We start from the raw sequence: 16,941 nt of genomic DNA, 5'->3' as shown, positions 1-16,941 counted from the left end.
TCCTCTTCTAAAGTTGGTTGAAACCTTAACAAATTTTATCATGATATAGGCTTTTGGAGATTATAGTATTATCAACTAAATTTTATGTACCAAATGAGGATTCTAGTCCAAAAAACTTTTCACAATACTTAACTGCTGCAAATGTTTTTGAAGCCAAGTCCTAGAATTTGCTACTATAGTTAGAAGCTTACAAAGTTGGGAAAAAGGAGATGAACTTTCCTATTGTGAAATGGAATCATGTATTCTTTCAAAACATTTAATAAAAGCATCTCTAAGAATACTGGGGAGAAAATCTTATGTAAGCGTCATAGTTCATGTACCCTTCCTATAACAGGAAGGGTACATGAAGACTGATTTAGCAACTATTTTCCATTCCTCATTTGCCTAATCCTTAAACTATTTGCAAGCTTCTCAGCATAATCAGGAATCGGAAGCTTAATTAATGAATGTAAAACAGTCATAATTGCAGTGGTCATCATCTCTGGTGATTTTAATCTCGTAGAGATCTTCACTGGTCAGACTTTTGGGATTGACTCCAGGTCTGGCTCTCAAGTTCTAAAGTCATACATACTATCCAGTAGATTGAGAACTGGACAAACCTATCAAGTTATTAAATATGCAGAAAGGGCTTGTTTGAGAGAATCGTTTTTGTGGAACTGTTAAGTATGCATGGAAGGCCATCTTTAATCTGGTTTATTGAATTGCTAGCCATGGCTTAAACATTAAACATTTTTATATCTTTACTACTTTTGTTATATGTTGCCCTATTGCAATAAAAGCTCTCTACTTTTTAGCTATAATCATGATAGTTTTCTAGAAATGCCTGACAAACTAAGGCTATTAAATTTTGTACCAAGGTAAACTAAATTCTGTGTTGTATATGAAGAAGTGAAGAAAATAAACATTTTCTTATTCTGCTAACCTTCGAAAAGGACGTTACATGGTGTCACTAAAATGTATGCTTTTGATCACTAAATCTGATTCTTTGCTTTTCTGAATGTTTTGCCTACTAATCACATTTTATTACAAAAGTAGATCATTGGATAATAGACATCTTTGGCATCATGCAGGACTAAGTTTCATAAAATTAGGCAAAATCTTAAATTGTTTTAATAACAAATAGGAGGAGTTAACATTTTTATAATTGATTTGATATATTTCCCCTTCCTTTCAGCAGCTCAAAAGATCATACATAGCACTCCCTTTTCCAGATACCCATACCCATACACACACCCACACACCCACAGACACACACACACACACCAAGCTTGTAATTTAGTTTAGGCTGAGAATGACTGATCTAAAATGTCCCAGTGAGCTTCCATGACTGACTTTAATCTCTACACTCGTGGGTCAAGCAAACAAACAACAACTTCTACAGGTGCCAGGAAAAGCAGGTTTAATGATCTGCTTGTTATAGCAACAAAATACTATACACTGTTGAGAGAAGTCTGTGACTCACACTATCAGTAATTCTGCAGTATGGCAGTGTGACAGCGTAATCAGAACTTCAGTTAAGCTTCCATTAATAAAGAGATTAACAAAGAGTATTGTGTCATGTCTTTACTGAATATATTAAGCCAACATTCACTGACTGTTGGAAAAAATATATAAGGCCTTAGGGCAAGCAGCTTTTCAACTGGTAATTCCAATTAAATTGCAAATCAGATCTGTGTCTGGAAGACTCTCCCACAAAAGATGGTACACGTGACTTGATCCAGAGATCTTTATGGACCTCAAAAAAGGATTATTGATGCTCATACTAGGAAATCTTGATCAAACTTAGCTTCTATCATCCCTGATTATGCAGTTAATGATAATTGCATCTTATATTGTATATATGCTGCTACTCTGTTCACAAATGGCTGTTCAATAAAAGTCATGATCAAGAGGCTGCGTCTGGATGATAGGATTAGCTTTTTAGACATTGAGTTCCGTTACCTGCATATTATCAAATTCTACAAGAGATATCACTGTGTCTCTGTGAGCCAAATCTGAGTCATGCAGCACAAAGATGACCCTAAACAAACAAATCTACAACAGAAAGATGAATGCAGAAGAATGTTTGCATTTTGGAATTGTTTTTCTAACCCAACTGAAATGTTGCAGTAGGACTTGAAGTGAGCAGTTCACACAGCCTCAAAACGTCAATGAGCTGAAGTAGTTTTGTAAAAAGGGGTAGGCCAAAATATCTCCCCACCCCCAAAGTGAGTTTATTAACAGTACTTGAATAAATTTCAGATCACGCTGTAGGTCACGTACCATAGGATTATGAATGGTTCAAGAGTTGGTAAACTTGTTATTGAAAGTTCTATAACTAAGCCTCAGGTCATTTTGAAAAGCACTGATTTCAACTTGATATATACTATAATCCAGCATCCTTTCCCCCAACTACATGCCTCGGAAGGAAATCCAGCAGAACACAAAAGACTTCGATTCTTTCCTTATCTCAGCATCTCCTATTCAGTGGTATGTTATCCCTGAACATGAAGATCCCAATAGCTGCCATGACTGATCCTCCTTTAAAGCAGTTTAACCCTGATTAATGAATTTTGTAATCTTAATTCACTGTTTAAATTGCCAGCAAGAATGCACAGGTTGTTTTTAGTTCTTCCCCTGAATGTTCACAGAATTGTATCTGGCTCTTTAACTGCAGTTTTCATAAATATTTTATTCTGAGTCATAACCAATCATTTGCTACATTTTATACTAGACATAATTAAATATGGGGATACAATTACCGAGATTATTTTTTTCAAAACGTCAAAAGCATAGAATGTAAATAAAAAGATATGTTGCTTAAGATACCTGTTTGTGCATTTGAGAAATACATTCCACCCAATGATTTTTCTCTGTTCTCAGTTTAGAATTTTCCAGTTGCATTTTGGTGTGTTGATTTTCTAAATCAATTAGTTGAGTATGAAGATGTTGCCTTTTGTGATCCATAGATTTTCTTTCTTGTAGATGAAATAACTATTTGCATGATTTTGAAATATGTTAGTGTGTAAACTTCAATTTCATTTTAAAATGTGTAAGTAATTAACATGCTTGCATGGTAGGCTTCCTTGATTTTAATGGAATATGGAAGATTGTTCAGAAAGGATATATTTACATTTATTTTACATGCATGTCACATTTACTGGCAAATCTTACAACAACATTGTTGTAAACAAGGATTCAAAGAATGTCTTAATTTTATCCTTAACTATGCTTGTATAATTGCATACAATCTTAAGCACGCTTCATGTATGTGTGAATTGATATCCAAATGAATATAATTTTTTTCAGATGAGGACAATTCTGTCAAATAGCATACTGGAAATCACTTTCCACAAAGTGAGATCAGGATAAAAACTAAACTTGTTTTATTTTAAACTTAATTTTGACTGTCTGCAAAATCCAAAGGATATTACTAGAATTTCCTAGTACAGAAAGGGAATATATATTGGCTCTTGTGTTTGGGTTTAATTTATTTATCAACTTTAAATAGCTGCCCATCTCACAACAAGTGACTCTAAGCAATGTACAACAGTAAAAAAAGGTAATTAATAAATATAAAAATAATATTATAAACATTATTAAAAACAACTATAAAAGCTGAAAAGGAAATAACGATAGTAATAATGTAGCCACCTTACTAATTCACCAGTCACCTGCAGGTCTCCAAGTCTGAGGGCACAACCAGATTTTAAGGGATCTTCAGAAAATAAAAAGTGATAAAACCAGCCTCACTTTGGGGGAAAGAATATTCCATAAAGTAGTTGCCACAGCAGAGACATCCTGTTGCCTAGGGCAGTGGTGGCAAACCTATGGCACGGGTGCCAGTGGTGGCACTCGGAGCCCTCTCTGTGGGCACACATGCCATTGCCCCAGCCTTGCCTCCGCCCACGACCACCTCCTCACCAGCAGCCTCCCTGGAGGAGAGTCGCCCCTGAGCATGGCCCACATGGAGCACCGCAGCCAAGAACATGGCAGTCAGGCAGCATAGACAAGACTTTGCCCTCACACCCCAATGTGCACAGTTGATGCTGCGGGGCATGGGCAGAGGGCGTGGCCACCATGGTGCTGCTGGGCTGCCTGGGCAATCTGCGGCGGGCCCTGGAGTGGTGAGTTGGCCCAGCAGGCAGGGTGGGGCGGGGCAGGGGGTGGGGTAGGGGCAGGGCAGGGGGTGGAACAGGCAGGGCCAGTTTTTGGGCACTCGATCTCTAAAAGGTTCGCCATCACTGGCCTAGGTCTACCAAATGTAGTTCCCTAGCCAATAGGACTCACAGCATGCCCTCTGTTGGATCTGGACAGATGTAATCCGTTCCAAGTCAACTCCATGAATTTGATTTGGAAACAAACTGGCAGCCAATGTAACTCACAGAGAAGAGGTTTAACCTGTGTTCTGTTAGAAATACACATAACTAATGTTGTATTTCACACCAGTTGAAACTTTTAGAAACTTTAGCAAGGACAGCTAATGCACACGTAAAGTGCATTACAGTAATCCAAATAGTTAGTTGACTAGACTGAGGAGAGGCCCTCAATATAGGAACAGGTGCAACTGGCACACAATGCAAAGGCCCTCCTAGCTACAACTGTTAACTGCTCTTCAAACAGGAGTCATGATTCTAGGAGGACCCCCAGATTGTCAAGCTGTCTGTCTGGGACAATACATCCCAATCCAGCACCAAAGATGTCACAGTTGTAGAACCAGCAGGTCCTAACCATAGTTCAGTTAAAGCCTATTTTTTCCCATCCAGATGCTCAGAGCCTTCAGACATTGAGATAGGTCATCAGCATTGCTTAATTCCCCAGGTACACCTATATTCTACCAATGGAAATTGATTTACATAAAATATTGTTACAACCTGTTCCTGGGCTTTAAGAACTTTCTGTCTTATGTTTTGTAACAGAGTCTTAAAGTGGGTGAGTTTCAGCTTAAATTGCCATGTTTTCTCTCTTCCTGATGCTAGCTCAGCCACTCTTCTTGAATAGGAAGAAGTCTCCTCCGCTCTCAGCAGCCTTTCCTATAGCATATATATGAGATGGTTTATTAGTAAACAAATCATAGCATCTCCAATATACTACTGCTATTTCCACTCTTAACTTCACATAATTGTTATAAGGCATGCAAATAATTATATATCTACCATTTTTTTTTAAAAAATGAGCATGTTGTACATGCAGTCTCTAGTTCTAAGACTTAAGTAAAATGTATCAACTGTTTCTTGGCCACTTTGGGGCACTCGCCATAGAATGTATGTATTAATAGGTGATTTAACTTCCAGCTTGCGCTAGTTGGGAGTGGAAAAACAGATCATTTTCAAACACAGTACAGGTTTAGCACTGAACACCACTCTTCCATTGTGGAGTGATTCCTATGCAGAGAGTAAAGACTATTTCTTAGTCTCAAAAACTCAAAATGCTTTGAATGCATGTACCAATCTGGAATTATTTATGCTCTATTTTAGGGAATCGTAGATTCTGCAATTGCACCATAGCTGATACTGATATTCTAATAAGAACACTGAATTCAAGGAATGACCAAATGCAATAGCTTTGTACTTTGGCAGACTGAACCAGTTACATTTAATTGCCGCCTTAAAAATCAATTTGATTTATGGCAATAACAAATTTATCGCCAAATTTTGGCTTATTTGCACACCTTTTCTGTAAGAAAGGGGTGAACAACTAGGAATACAACTGATTTAATTTAGGCCAAAATTAATTTCAGCCTTCTCATGCAAGAGATCAACTCAGAATTTGATAAGAATTATTTTATTCACTGTTGCATGGAAGATAGAGTTGAAAGACAGAGGATATCAGAAAAAAATGAATCCCCACTTTTGGCCTCACTGAATCCTGGGATTCCTTCCTCAGCAATGAAAATATGAAGAAATAAGAAATATGAAGAAAAACAGCAGTAAATAGTATGCTGCTAATTTCAACTCATAAGCCATAAAATTTTTATTGCTACTTTTCCAATCACCAGACATACCGTAAATGCCGGCGTATAAGGTGACTTCCGTGAGCGCTGAAATCGGCGCCAAAGACGGGGGTCGTCTTATACGCCGAGTCGTCTTATACGCCGGAAATACTGGTAGTTTCCAGCGTATAAGACGACGTTCTAGGAATGCGGCCCGGCTATAAAGACGGGGGTCGTCTTATACGCCGGGTCGCCTTGTATGCCGGCATTTACGGGTAATAGAATTCCCTTGAAGTTCCCCTGTTTTGGCCTCTATGGCTATTATTATAGTAAAAAAATTCTATTTTAAAATGTCTGTTATATATTTGTGCATGGATCTTTCAATCAATGTTATGAAAATTCATAATGTACAAAGAACAACAAATCTTGGAATGAAATTTCTTTGTGGTTTCTTTTAATCATTTCGAGGCTGAAATTTGAGGAACAAATGAGGCCTACCTGGTTTAGATGCTTGGTAACTTTCTGTATTTGAGCATGTAAAAGACTACTCTCCTTTGTCAGATGTCCACAGTCTTCTGCCATCTTGTTGAGCAAATATTTATCTTCATCAGCTGAAAGCTCATTTTCCTTGAGGATCTGCCTTAATTTTTCAGCTTCCTCACTAAGTATAAATCATTTTAAATAGTAATTATTATGGGTCATTCAAAAATAAGGTTCTTTTTTATTTCTATGCTACCATTATCTCTTTTGATTTTATTACTATACTACACTGTACTATAGATGATTATGCAGAAATGCTTAGCTATCCAGTATGAAGAAGAGATACCAAATAGCTCTGAAAATATTAAAAGGTGGATAACAGAAATGTCTTTACCTAAGTTCCTTGACAATAGTCTCTTGTGGAGATTGGGAGCTTGCTGATAATTTCTCTTCTAAGTGGTAGAGCAATGCTTGCAGTTGTGTTCACTGTGATCTGAGTTCTGAAAGGTTTTTTTCCATGTCCTGGTACTGCCAAATCTGCTGCTGACACTAAATAAAACATACAATAAAATGAATGCTAAACATTCCCTTCCCTCAGGCTTTGCTGCTATTGTTGTAAGTATCATTAAAGATTCTTCTAGTGAGAGTATAGGACGATCCCTTTCTAGCATAAGGAATGTACACTCATTATCTGTTGCTTATATAGCAGTAAGGCACTCACCTTCCAGATTGCTCATTTGTTATGAGATATTGCATTTGTCATAACTCTAGAATCTGTGCATCTTGTTTCTTGTGTTTAAACCAAACTTCACCAGATTTTAATTCCAGTTTTACTAAAAAGGGGACTCACTGCTGGAGGTGATTGATGGGGTAAGAAAACCTCATCCCTCTCCATAATTCTGGAAGCAATATTCATTTTAATACTAGAGCTAGCTCTGAATAATATCAGTTTTAATCAATTTTCATTAGAGCAGATATGCACATGGAGTTTTAATGCTCAAAGCTTTCCATTAAAATTATGAAGGTTGTTGTTTCATAACAAGGCTGAAGGCTTAATTGACAGAGATCACTGGCTATTTCATAGAACTAAAGTTCCAAAATCAATTTTCAGTAAGTAAAGAATAATAACATAAGTTTGATCTTCTTCAAATAATCCAAGTCATAAATTTTTATTTTATGTGTGAATAGGTCTACATAATGACCAAAGTTTTCAGAACTATATATATATTAAAGTTTGTATTTAAGTAAAATGGAATTATATTCTTCTTCAGAAATATAATCTATTTGGATTAGCAAAAGCAGATTGAAGACACAGTTTGGCTAAATTATAGTTTAGGTAATAAAATACATATTATTTTCACTTTTAAGAAAGAAGTGTCTATTCATCACAAGTCTCTCATTTTAAAATTAAAATTAATTCAACCATGTATGCCTCTAACATAGCAACAACTCTCTCACAGATGCATTTTGGTAAATATCTTAACTGCAATAGCTTACTTTTGATTCCAAAAGGCAGACAGCATATTCTTTTTCTTTCACTAAATTCACAGTCTCTTGCATTTCTCTCTGAATTTTTAGCAGTTCTGCTTCTTTGTGTGAAATAGCCTGGGTAGAGTGTTCAACCATTTTCTTCAGTTTTGTAACCTCCTCCATTAATAGCAGTTTTTCTTTAGCACTTGCATCTGCAGGAAATCATCAGGATCGCTCCACACATTTAAAATACACATTATCTTCCTGTAAACATCTATTTCCTTTCTTGTGTGACTGCTTAGTTGAATTATGACACTAAGCCTCCAGATGTTTCTGAGGCTGGAATTCTAAAAGTACTTATTAGGAAAGATAACCTACTGAAACAAAGCAGGGCTTACATCCAGATAAAGCATGCTTACAGTATGCAAAGAATGGGAACAAACAATATTTGAGTTGCTGCAGCACCTTATGTGCTACTTCTTGAAAATCACTAAGCTCTTTTCGTGCAAATTCATAAATAATATGTACAGGTATGTGTTTATATTTTAGTGTCCCTCAGTCCAGGAAGATAGCTAGACAGCTTTGCACTCAAAATCTTGGTGCTCTTTTTCCTTTTCCTTTTGCCTGGGTTACTTTTTCCAACAGCAATGCAGATGGGAATGCTGGCTCTAGCAATCTGAGTCTTAGTGTCCTCCATTATTGTGATTTTAGTAGGGAAGGAAATAACAAATTATGATAGTTTTTTTTTATAAAAGGTCGAGGGGCACTAGTAAATTAAGCCATGAATGGAGAATTCTAGAGCAGTAAGAGTTTGTACTATGGAACTCTCTCCTCTCATGGAAGAAGTATTGTTTAAAAAGTTTTAGAAAAGAATCTTTGGTGCTTTAATCCAGTTAGCTACCTAGGAAAGGAAAACTGTATTAGAAGTGAGTGGTTTCATATATTGTTTGAGCAATGATAATCTTAAGCAAGGCTTACAAACTGGCCCAATTGTAGTTTATAAACCATGACATGAGATTATAATGCAACATGGATAGATAGCATCTGCTCCAATATGGGTATTCTAATAAACATCAAACAAATACTCATATTTCCTAATCTAGCAAACATTGGGAAAGCCTTAATTTCCTACACTGCTTAGAGCAGGGGTCTTCAAACTTGGCCCTTTTATGACTTGTGGACTTCAACTCCCAAAATTCCTCAGCCACAAGTCATAAAAGAGCTAGGTTTGAAGACTCTTGGCTTAGAGTAACATCCCTGTTTCTCCTTTTCTTCTGGACGTCCAAACATATTAGTCTAAAAAAAAAAAAAAAAGACAGCTTTGCTTGGTATTACAAGTGTGATTGTAACACAAAGCTCCCGTGTCTTGTAAAGCCAGATTTCCCCTATTTCTGATAATTATCAGATTATAGAATATACTCACATTCTATACTGCAATACAGAATATGACTACATTTTAGATAGACATTTAGAGATATAGAAGTTCAACAGTGATCCAGTTCATATTCATAAATTTAGCTTAATAGCAAGAATGACAACCCATAAGAAGAAAAGTTTTTCATTACCAGACAATATTTGAAGACGTTTGTGTATTGCTTGAGTTTCAGCTTCATAGAGCATGATGCTATTTTCTTTCTTTGCTATATCTATTTCTGTTCTGTTTATGGTAGCTTCCAGTTCCTTTGAAAATATGCAGTAGGTTAATTTCATGCATATGTATTTATTTCAATTAAAAGACTAGGATTAAAGATGACTAGTAAATCAGTTACAATACAGGTGAGATCCTCCTCAAATTATTGCTATCTAGAGAATTAAGATTTTATTTCCTACCATTCACAATCAGTATAGCTAACAGTTGAAGTCAAGCGCTCCAAATGGCATCTCATTGTGGAAGCCTAGGCTATGATCCACACGGATTCTTAACAAAGCCAAGAAACATCTACGTTACTTTCTGTACCCTTCTGTATTTGTGTTTCTTTTCTCATCGGTCTTCTGAATAAGTGCTATCCTTTTTGTATTGGGGCAAATATGTTACCTATAAAATAAATTATAACACGTGGAATGTTGGAATGTGTAAGTTTGGAAGAAGAAACATCAATAATCCACACTACGCTGATGATGCTAAACTATAGCTGAAAAAGTAATGACTTGCAAACTACAGTACTAATATCACTCAAGGAGTGCAATGAAAAAATAAATGGAACAAAGATTAAATTAAAGACGACTAAATTAATGACAACAGATACAACAACCAGCTTTAAACCTGACAGTGAAGATATTGAAATAGTGAGTAGCTTTGCCTTTCGGAATCAACAATAAAGTAAAAGAACCAGAAATTTGCCACAGTCTAGTAGTCAGTAGAGCAGCAATGAAAGTTTTGGAGAAATACTCAGCTGCTGGGAAGAAAATTTGGACTTTGAACAGGATAGAATGAGTATTAATATTTTTTGAATAATGGAGAACACTACTGAGAATACTACAGGCAGCCAAGAAAACAAACAAATAGATTATCAAATAAATAAATCCAGAGTTTTCATTTGAGACACAAATGAATGGGCTCAAATTATCATACTTTGGATTCATCATTGAAGACCTAGCTCCTAGAAAGATGGAATGAAGTAGAAGAAAGGGAAAGAAGGAAAACCCAGTAGCAAAGTGGATGTTACTGCAATGATGAGCGCATTGCAGGAAGACTTGAAGGACCAGACTGGAACAGATCATCATGGAGAAAAATTACCTATGTGGTCATTAAGAATTGACACTTATTGATGCCACTGAATCCCCAAGCAGTTAGAAAGCTCAGTGCTATATTAGATTAGCATGTTTACATATACACTACTCAGTTTAACTGAACCACAGTTTACTAACTTGATTATCTCAATATGCACAATAAGCAAAATTAATTAAACTGGCTGCACATCAATCCATAAACAAGTGAAGAAAAGGCATCAAATAAGGAATAAATAAATACTATGGGATCATCTACTTAAGTATTGCTCTATAAGCAATTACAAGAATGGGTTATTTCTACAAGCAGATAATTATGTGAAGTTATAGTATAACTAATATTTATAATTTAAATAAAATGGAAAGAGTACACTATAAAGACTCAGTGCAATCACATATAGAGTGTTCCTGTAGATGCAAAGATATCCTTGACAATTTTGCTTTCAAAATTTGCTTTCAAATGAACATCACGCCAACTTAAAAGCAACACGAAAGTGCTGTGGAAAGAGCATCTCGATACAACCGCAGAAGCCTGTAGTGATCATTGAGGATACTGACATTGGAATGGCAATGCAAGAGAATCAAATAAGCCCTTAACAGAAGTTACCTTCATTGCCTGCAATAGAGTCTCGGCTTTTCTAGTAACTTTAGGTGGGATATGTGTAGCATTCTTAGCCTTCTCTCTAGTAAATGGTGCATGATTAAGGAACAAGATATATGATGTTTGAAAGATCAATTCCTAGTTTCAGAAACATGTTAACATCAGAAATATGTTAATAATCTTGAGTAATCATGAATTTTCTATTATCTTCATAAAAGTATGATCTCAAAAAAATTCAACCTCAAAAATGCTAAATTTCTGATATCAGCATGAGTGATTTTGGCACTCCTTTGGAGCGCTAAATATACACGGTGTACACTTTTTTAGGCAGGACATAATGTAAGCTTTCTTCAATTGTCCTAGAAATAATAAATTACTTTTCAGGGTTTTTTAAAACAGTATAAAAGAAAAGTATCCATATGCAATATAAAGGAGGATATAAAGGTACTATTTGGTCTCCAAGCTTGCATTGTTCTCTTATATTATTGAAAACAGTTCTTATATATAGACAGGCATTGGTCATTTCATTTGAATATTAAGTACCATAAGGGAATTAAATGCTTTTTCTTCCCTTCCAAAGAACAATTTTGTATATAGTTGAGAAATGCAGTGGAGATAAAAGACCGGGGGTTTAATTTTACATTTGTTCCATTGAAGTTCTCTGCACCCACTTCCCACCACAGGAAAGATTTATTTGATTGGTGCACCACAGGTGCTAGATGGACTCTATTGGGATCCAGAGAAAAGTTGGGGCTTTTCCTAAGTGTCTAATGCATGGTTTGAGTGAGGTTGTAGTCACTGTCTGGAATAAGGGGGTAACAACAGCCTGTGATCAGATTGCACATGTGTGAACTCTCAGCTCATGAAACTTCTCCAGAGAGAAAGCAGCAGAAGAGATGACCCAAACCCCACCTGAAGAAAATAAAGAGTGAATCCAATAAAGCACAGGTTACAGCCATGGTACTTTTCTGGATCAGTTTTTGAGGGTTGAGAATAGGGGCAGAGTGTTGCAGCAACTCTCCTCCTTTCTTCAATAGATGTTCCAGGTGATATTGATGGAGAAAAGAGATCTAGCCATAGACTGCAGGTTTGCAGGATTTCTCAAGGTTCTTCTTTCTCTGCTCTTATTTAATATACATTAAACCAGTAGGCAAATCCAGCCATCAATATGAGGTTAAGTATCATCAGCTTTGTATCTCTTCCCCACCTGACTAAATAGTAGCATCACATTTATTTCCCAATATCTGGAGGTTATAGATATCTGGATGGAGAGAAACACATTTTGCTTAATCTAAACAAGACGGCTCTGGGTTTTGGATCTGGATTTGGAGATTTTCTCTGTTTAGTTCTTGATGGGATTGTATTTCCCGCAGACAATCTGCAATCTGGAGGTAATTTTGAGTTGTGGCTCCTGTTTAAAAAAAAGGTGGCAACAGTGGTCAAAAGGACCTTTCTACAACTACATATTGTATGCCATGGACTCTCTTCCATGATCAGGAGGTTTTACTAATGGTTACCCATATCTTCATTACCTTCCACTTGGGCTATTGCAACATTCTGTACATGGGATACATTTGAATACCAACCAGAAGTTACAATTGGTCAAGGAGATACTGATATGTATAGTTAAAGATACAAATGTAACATTACTACTGCACTAGCTTTCTACAGGCTCTGGGCGCAATTCAAGGTACCTATTAACTACAAAGGCCATGTTGTTTGTGGGACTACCTACATCAAATTATGTCTGCCCATCACATGAGATCTGACAAACTGGGCATGCTTCAGGTCCCTCCATGACACAGTTCCATCTAATGGGACCCAGAAGACATGATTGGTGCCTGTCCTTTGGAACACATACTTCTCAAGATTCAGATGGCCTAACGCTGCTGGCCTTCCACAAGGTGTTAAAAGCGTTGTATTTCTTCTGGGAACTGAGTTAAGACATCTGGAAAACTAACGGTTTAGGATTTTGAAGATGTTTGATTTTTAATCTCTGTATTATTCATATTGTATTGTTATGCTTCTTTGATGTTTTTTTTGTTAATCTTTTATTCCTTTTAATCCTATGTTAGCTGCCTTGAGTCACATTTTGTGAGTTAGGTGGTCTTACAAATTTATAAATAAATAAGTGTCATTCCAATTTTAGTGTTGGAAACAGAGAAAGTACATGATATACTGTTAACAAAAGGTGTGACTTAATTTTGTCCTAAATAAAGAAACTGAATATTGGGGAAAGGAAAAAGAAACCTATCACACTGTGTTTTTAGAATAAATTAATCCAATAAATTGTAATCCTTCATAACAAACAGGCATGGATCCTTGATATTCAAAATACAGAACATTTTAAAATTAAGAAATAAAGCTAATTTGAAACCTCCATAAATACCTGTAATAAAATTCCATTATTTTAAAAAGGATATAGATAAGTTGTCTCATATTCTAGTAAGCAGATTTGTTTTTGCAAATTGTTTATGTACTCAGCTTCAAAGTTCATTTCACTAAAAAAGGGAAGCACAAACCATATTAATGTATTAGTAGCTACAGACTGGGGGGAATGCCATTTTCATCTCTTTTGTATCAGGAACCCAATGAAGGTTTTTAAAAGCTTTCAAATGAATATTGAATTTATTTCCTTATCTTTCCTTATCTACATAACATTATTTTTTATGCATTTATGCAATTTATAGACCACTTTTAATTATAAAAAATAAAGTAAAAATGAAAGGCAGCTTGGTTTAGTAGTTAAGACATCAGGCTAGAAAATGGGAGTTCTGTTCTGCCTTAGGCACAAAGCCACTGGGTAAACTTGAGCCAGTCACTCTCTCTCAGCCCTAGGAAGCAGGCAGTGGCAAACCGCTTGTCAAGAAAAGTGCAGAGACTTGTCTAGATGCTCCCTGAAAATTGTACATGATTGAACCAGAAAAGGGGGGGAAGTAAAAATAGACAAATAACAAAAAGATCATGAGTGGCAGACAGATCAATAGATCAACAAATGTTTATGATAGACAAACAGACAGAGAGACAGACAGACAGAGAGACAGACAGACAGACAGACGGATGAACATATAAAGTAACCAACCCTAATTCTTTCACATTCAATAGGGGCTCAACTTTTATCCTGCCCCTAGACTGGGAGAATAACCAGGTCTTTAATAGCTTCATACAACATCCTCAAGATGGGAGTCATTCAGATCTCTGGAGTGGGGGAATATTATTCCAGAGGGAAGGCACCTAACAGAGAAGGCATGCTTCCCTGCTCTCATTACATTTACCTGCTTGATTGATGGGGCCTAAGCAAGGCCACTCTTCTGAATAGGAATGTAGAGGACTAAAGTGTACATGCTGCGTAAGTTTAAAATTGGATCTGCCCAAGGGTTTAATTATGGACAAACAGCTTGAATGGACATCTTTCCCATGATTTGTCTTAAACATTAAGTTTATACAAGGTTGATGTTCTTTTGCTATTTTCATTTTATATTTCATAGAATTTCATGATGCATGTCTGCTACATTCATTAATATTTTGTTGATGACTAAGCCCTTGTTTGGAGAGGTACTGTATGTTTGGAGAAGATTATTCGTATATTAAGGGTGTATACCAGTGATGGTGAACCTTTTAGAGACCGAGTGCCCCAAAACTAGCCCTGCCCCTGCTCCACCCCCTGCTGTGTCCCCATTCTGCCCCAACACCATCCCCCACCCCACCTGCCCGCAGGGCCACTCACCGCCTCCAGGGCCCACCACAGATTGCCCAGGCAGCCCAGCAGCGCCATGGTGGCCACGCCCTCTGCCTGCGCCCTGCGTGATGGGGCATGAGGGCAGAGTCTTGTCTACACTGCCTGGCTGCCATGTCCTTGGCTGCGCTGCTCCACGTAGGCCACGCTCAGGGGCGACTCCTCCAGGGGGGCTGCTGGTGAGGAGGGGGTCATGAAGGGAGGCGAGGCTGGGCCAATGGCACATGTGCCCACAGAGAGGGCTCCGAGTGCCGCCTCTGGCACCCATGCCATAGTTTCGCCACCACTGGTGTATACAGTTGCAGTTTTGAACTTAGTTGAATTTCTACCTGAATAAATCTGCACAGACATGTGGTTTCAAAATGTATAATGATATTCTTTGTGGTGTTCCACTGGTAGCATTTTACTTGCTCAGGAGTAGGAACCTATTGCTCTGCTCTGCCTCTCATGCCTGAGACTCATGAATGCACCTGATTAGTTGTTATGTGACACTGAATGCTGGATTAGATAGATACACATGATCCTGCAGGGCCCTTCTTATAATCTTAAAAGGACTTCCAGCTGGTTTGAAGAGACATGGAATGGATCAGGCTATCAATCATCTCTCCAGCAATCCAGTGTTAATATTCTATACCTCAGTCATTCATTTTTGACTCAGTGTTAGAAAATCAATTATTCAATTACATAAAAAGCAATCATAGCAATGTTAGCTCATAAAGAATCCAAAACTAAAGTTTGCTAAAAACTTTATTGGTCCAGACAAAATGACTGGGCAAGATTTCAAATTTTCCAGGATTTTTCTCAAACTATTATAAAAAGAGGGCAAGGAGAAGAAGGAAATCAGTCTAAGAAACAGATGTGCTGGCTCAGCTCTCGAGTAGCAAACTAGAGTCATTTTCAAAGTGGAGACTGGAGAGCAAATGGATGGATAAGTAAATGCATATTGGTGCAGCTATTAACAGAGCAGAAAGGACAACAATATCCAGTTTGGAGCTTGATAACCCACCCACTTTCCTACAGAGTCCACCCATTTGCCCTCCTGGTGCTTCTCACTTCTGAGCTTGTGTCCTGAACTGATTCAGGACAAATGGGCTCCCCAGCTTTGTCGAGGTCACAATGCTAGCATGAGGACAAGAATAATGGTCCTTCCTTTCTGGTTTTGGAAGCACAAAGCCCAATAATTCCTTCTCCATTTGAGAAACTGAGGCAAATGACTCTTCCTCGTAGCTAGACTGGAATGTGAACCTCCCAATCACCAAGGTGTTTCAGCATCGCCACCAGAAATACATCTTGTCTCCTGATGCCAGTTCCTAACCTAAACGATAAAGAAAAACGATGCTCAAGGAAACCTGAGCAGATCTTTGAGGTTTGCTTTTCACTTTGCCTCCTTTGAAAACGCCCAGCAGGCATAAACTCACCCACCTACATCACCGAAACCTCTTTCTCGAAAGGAGAACCTGCAGCTCCGACTCGGTGGGAAAAAGAACCCCCGGGCTGGATTGGCTCCTGTTTGTTGGCTGGTGCCATAGAAACCCTTTCCTTCCCCCGCCCCTCATCATGCGCAGACTCCTAGAAAGATGCCGGAAGGGTGTTTTAAAGAGTTCGCGGAGTAAGGCAGTGGGCTCTTTTTAACGCGCGGCTCGTGGGAGATCCCGACATTCATGGCAATCCTGCTGCTGTTAGTTCAGTTTTCCTCTGCTTGAGAATCGCCGAACAGCCCACCTGGGCTGGGAATCCGGAGAGGGGTGGCCAGCAGGATGGTGGGGTTAAACTTTAAGCAAATTAGCACGCCAAGCTTTCGCTTCCCCAAGAATAAAGAGATCTATGACAATCGAAAATGTCCGGCATTTTCTGAAAATATCTTATTGGGGGTGGGGATAGTAACGTTTCTATATGATTAGCAAGTGGGATAAATAGTAGTGCCTTTAATGTTGTATTTCAACCCAAGCTTTAATGTGAAGATTTTGTTGTCAAATCGTGTTTCACACTAAACCTAATAACAACATATGCCCCTCG

General features: G+C 37.6%; 1 protein-coding gene across 14 annotated transcripts in view; it reads right to left on the bottom strand.

Annotated features, from left to right (window-relative positions):
• ZNF704 (zinc finger protein 704) overlaps window positions 1-16,941 on the bottom strand; it is an 83,684-nt gene that overhangs the window by 4,555 nt on the left and 62,188 nt on the right. For 7 of the 14 annotated variants that reach the window (XM_039345516.1, XM_039345517.1, XM_039345518.1 and 4 more), the window contains 8 exons: window positions 13,613-13,690; window positions 11,196-11,274; window positions 9,427-9,541; window positions 7,889-8,073; window positions 6,786-6,940; window positions 6,410-6,572; window positions 4,854-5,012; window positions 2,809-2,973 (listed from right to left, as the gene is read on the bottom strand). In XM_039345516.1, coding sequence (XP_039201450.1) covers window positions 6,875-6,940; window positions 7,889-8,073; window positions 9,427-9,541; window positions 11,196-11,274; window positions 13,613-13,690 — 523 coding nt within the window. In that variant the 3' untranslated portion in view covers window positions 2,809-2,973; window positions 4,854-5,012; window positions 6,410-6,572; window positions 6,786-6,874. Of the gene's footprint in view, window positions 1-2,808; window positions 2,974-4,853; window positions 5,013-6,409; window positions 6,573-6,785; window positions 6,941-7,888; window positions 8,074-9,391; window positions 9,542-11,195; window positions 11,275-13,578; window positions 13,691-15,654; window positions 16,241-16,941 lie in introns of those variants that run through there. The other 7 variants (XM_039345524.1, XM_039345531.1, XM_039345523.1 and 4 more) reach the window with 6 other exon arrangements.

The sequence above is a fragment of the Crotalus tigris genome, unplaced genomic scaffold, assembly GCF_016545835.1.
Source record: "Crotalus tigris isolate CLP2741 ecotype Arizona unplaced genomic scaffold, ASM1654583v1 scf7180000017952.28453644438:3035480, whole genome shotgun sequence".
NCBI classification, from domain to species: Eukaryota; Metazoa; Chordata; class Lepidosauria; order Squamata; family Viperidae; genus Crotalus; species Crotalus tigris.
This window is presented reverse-complemented; position numbering and strand designations above follow the sequence as displayed.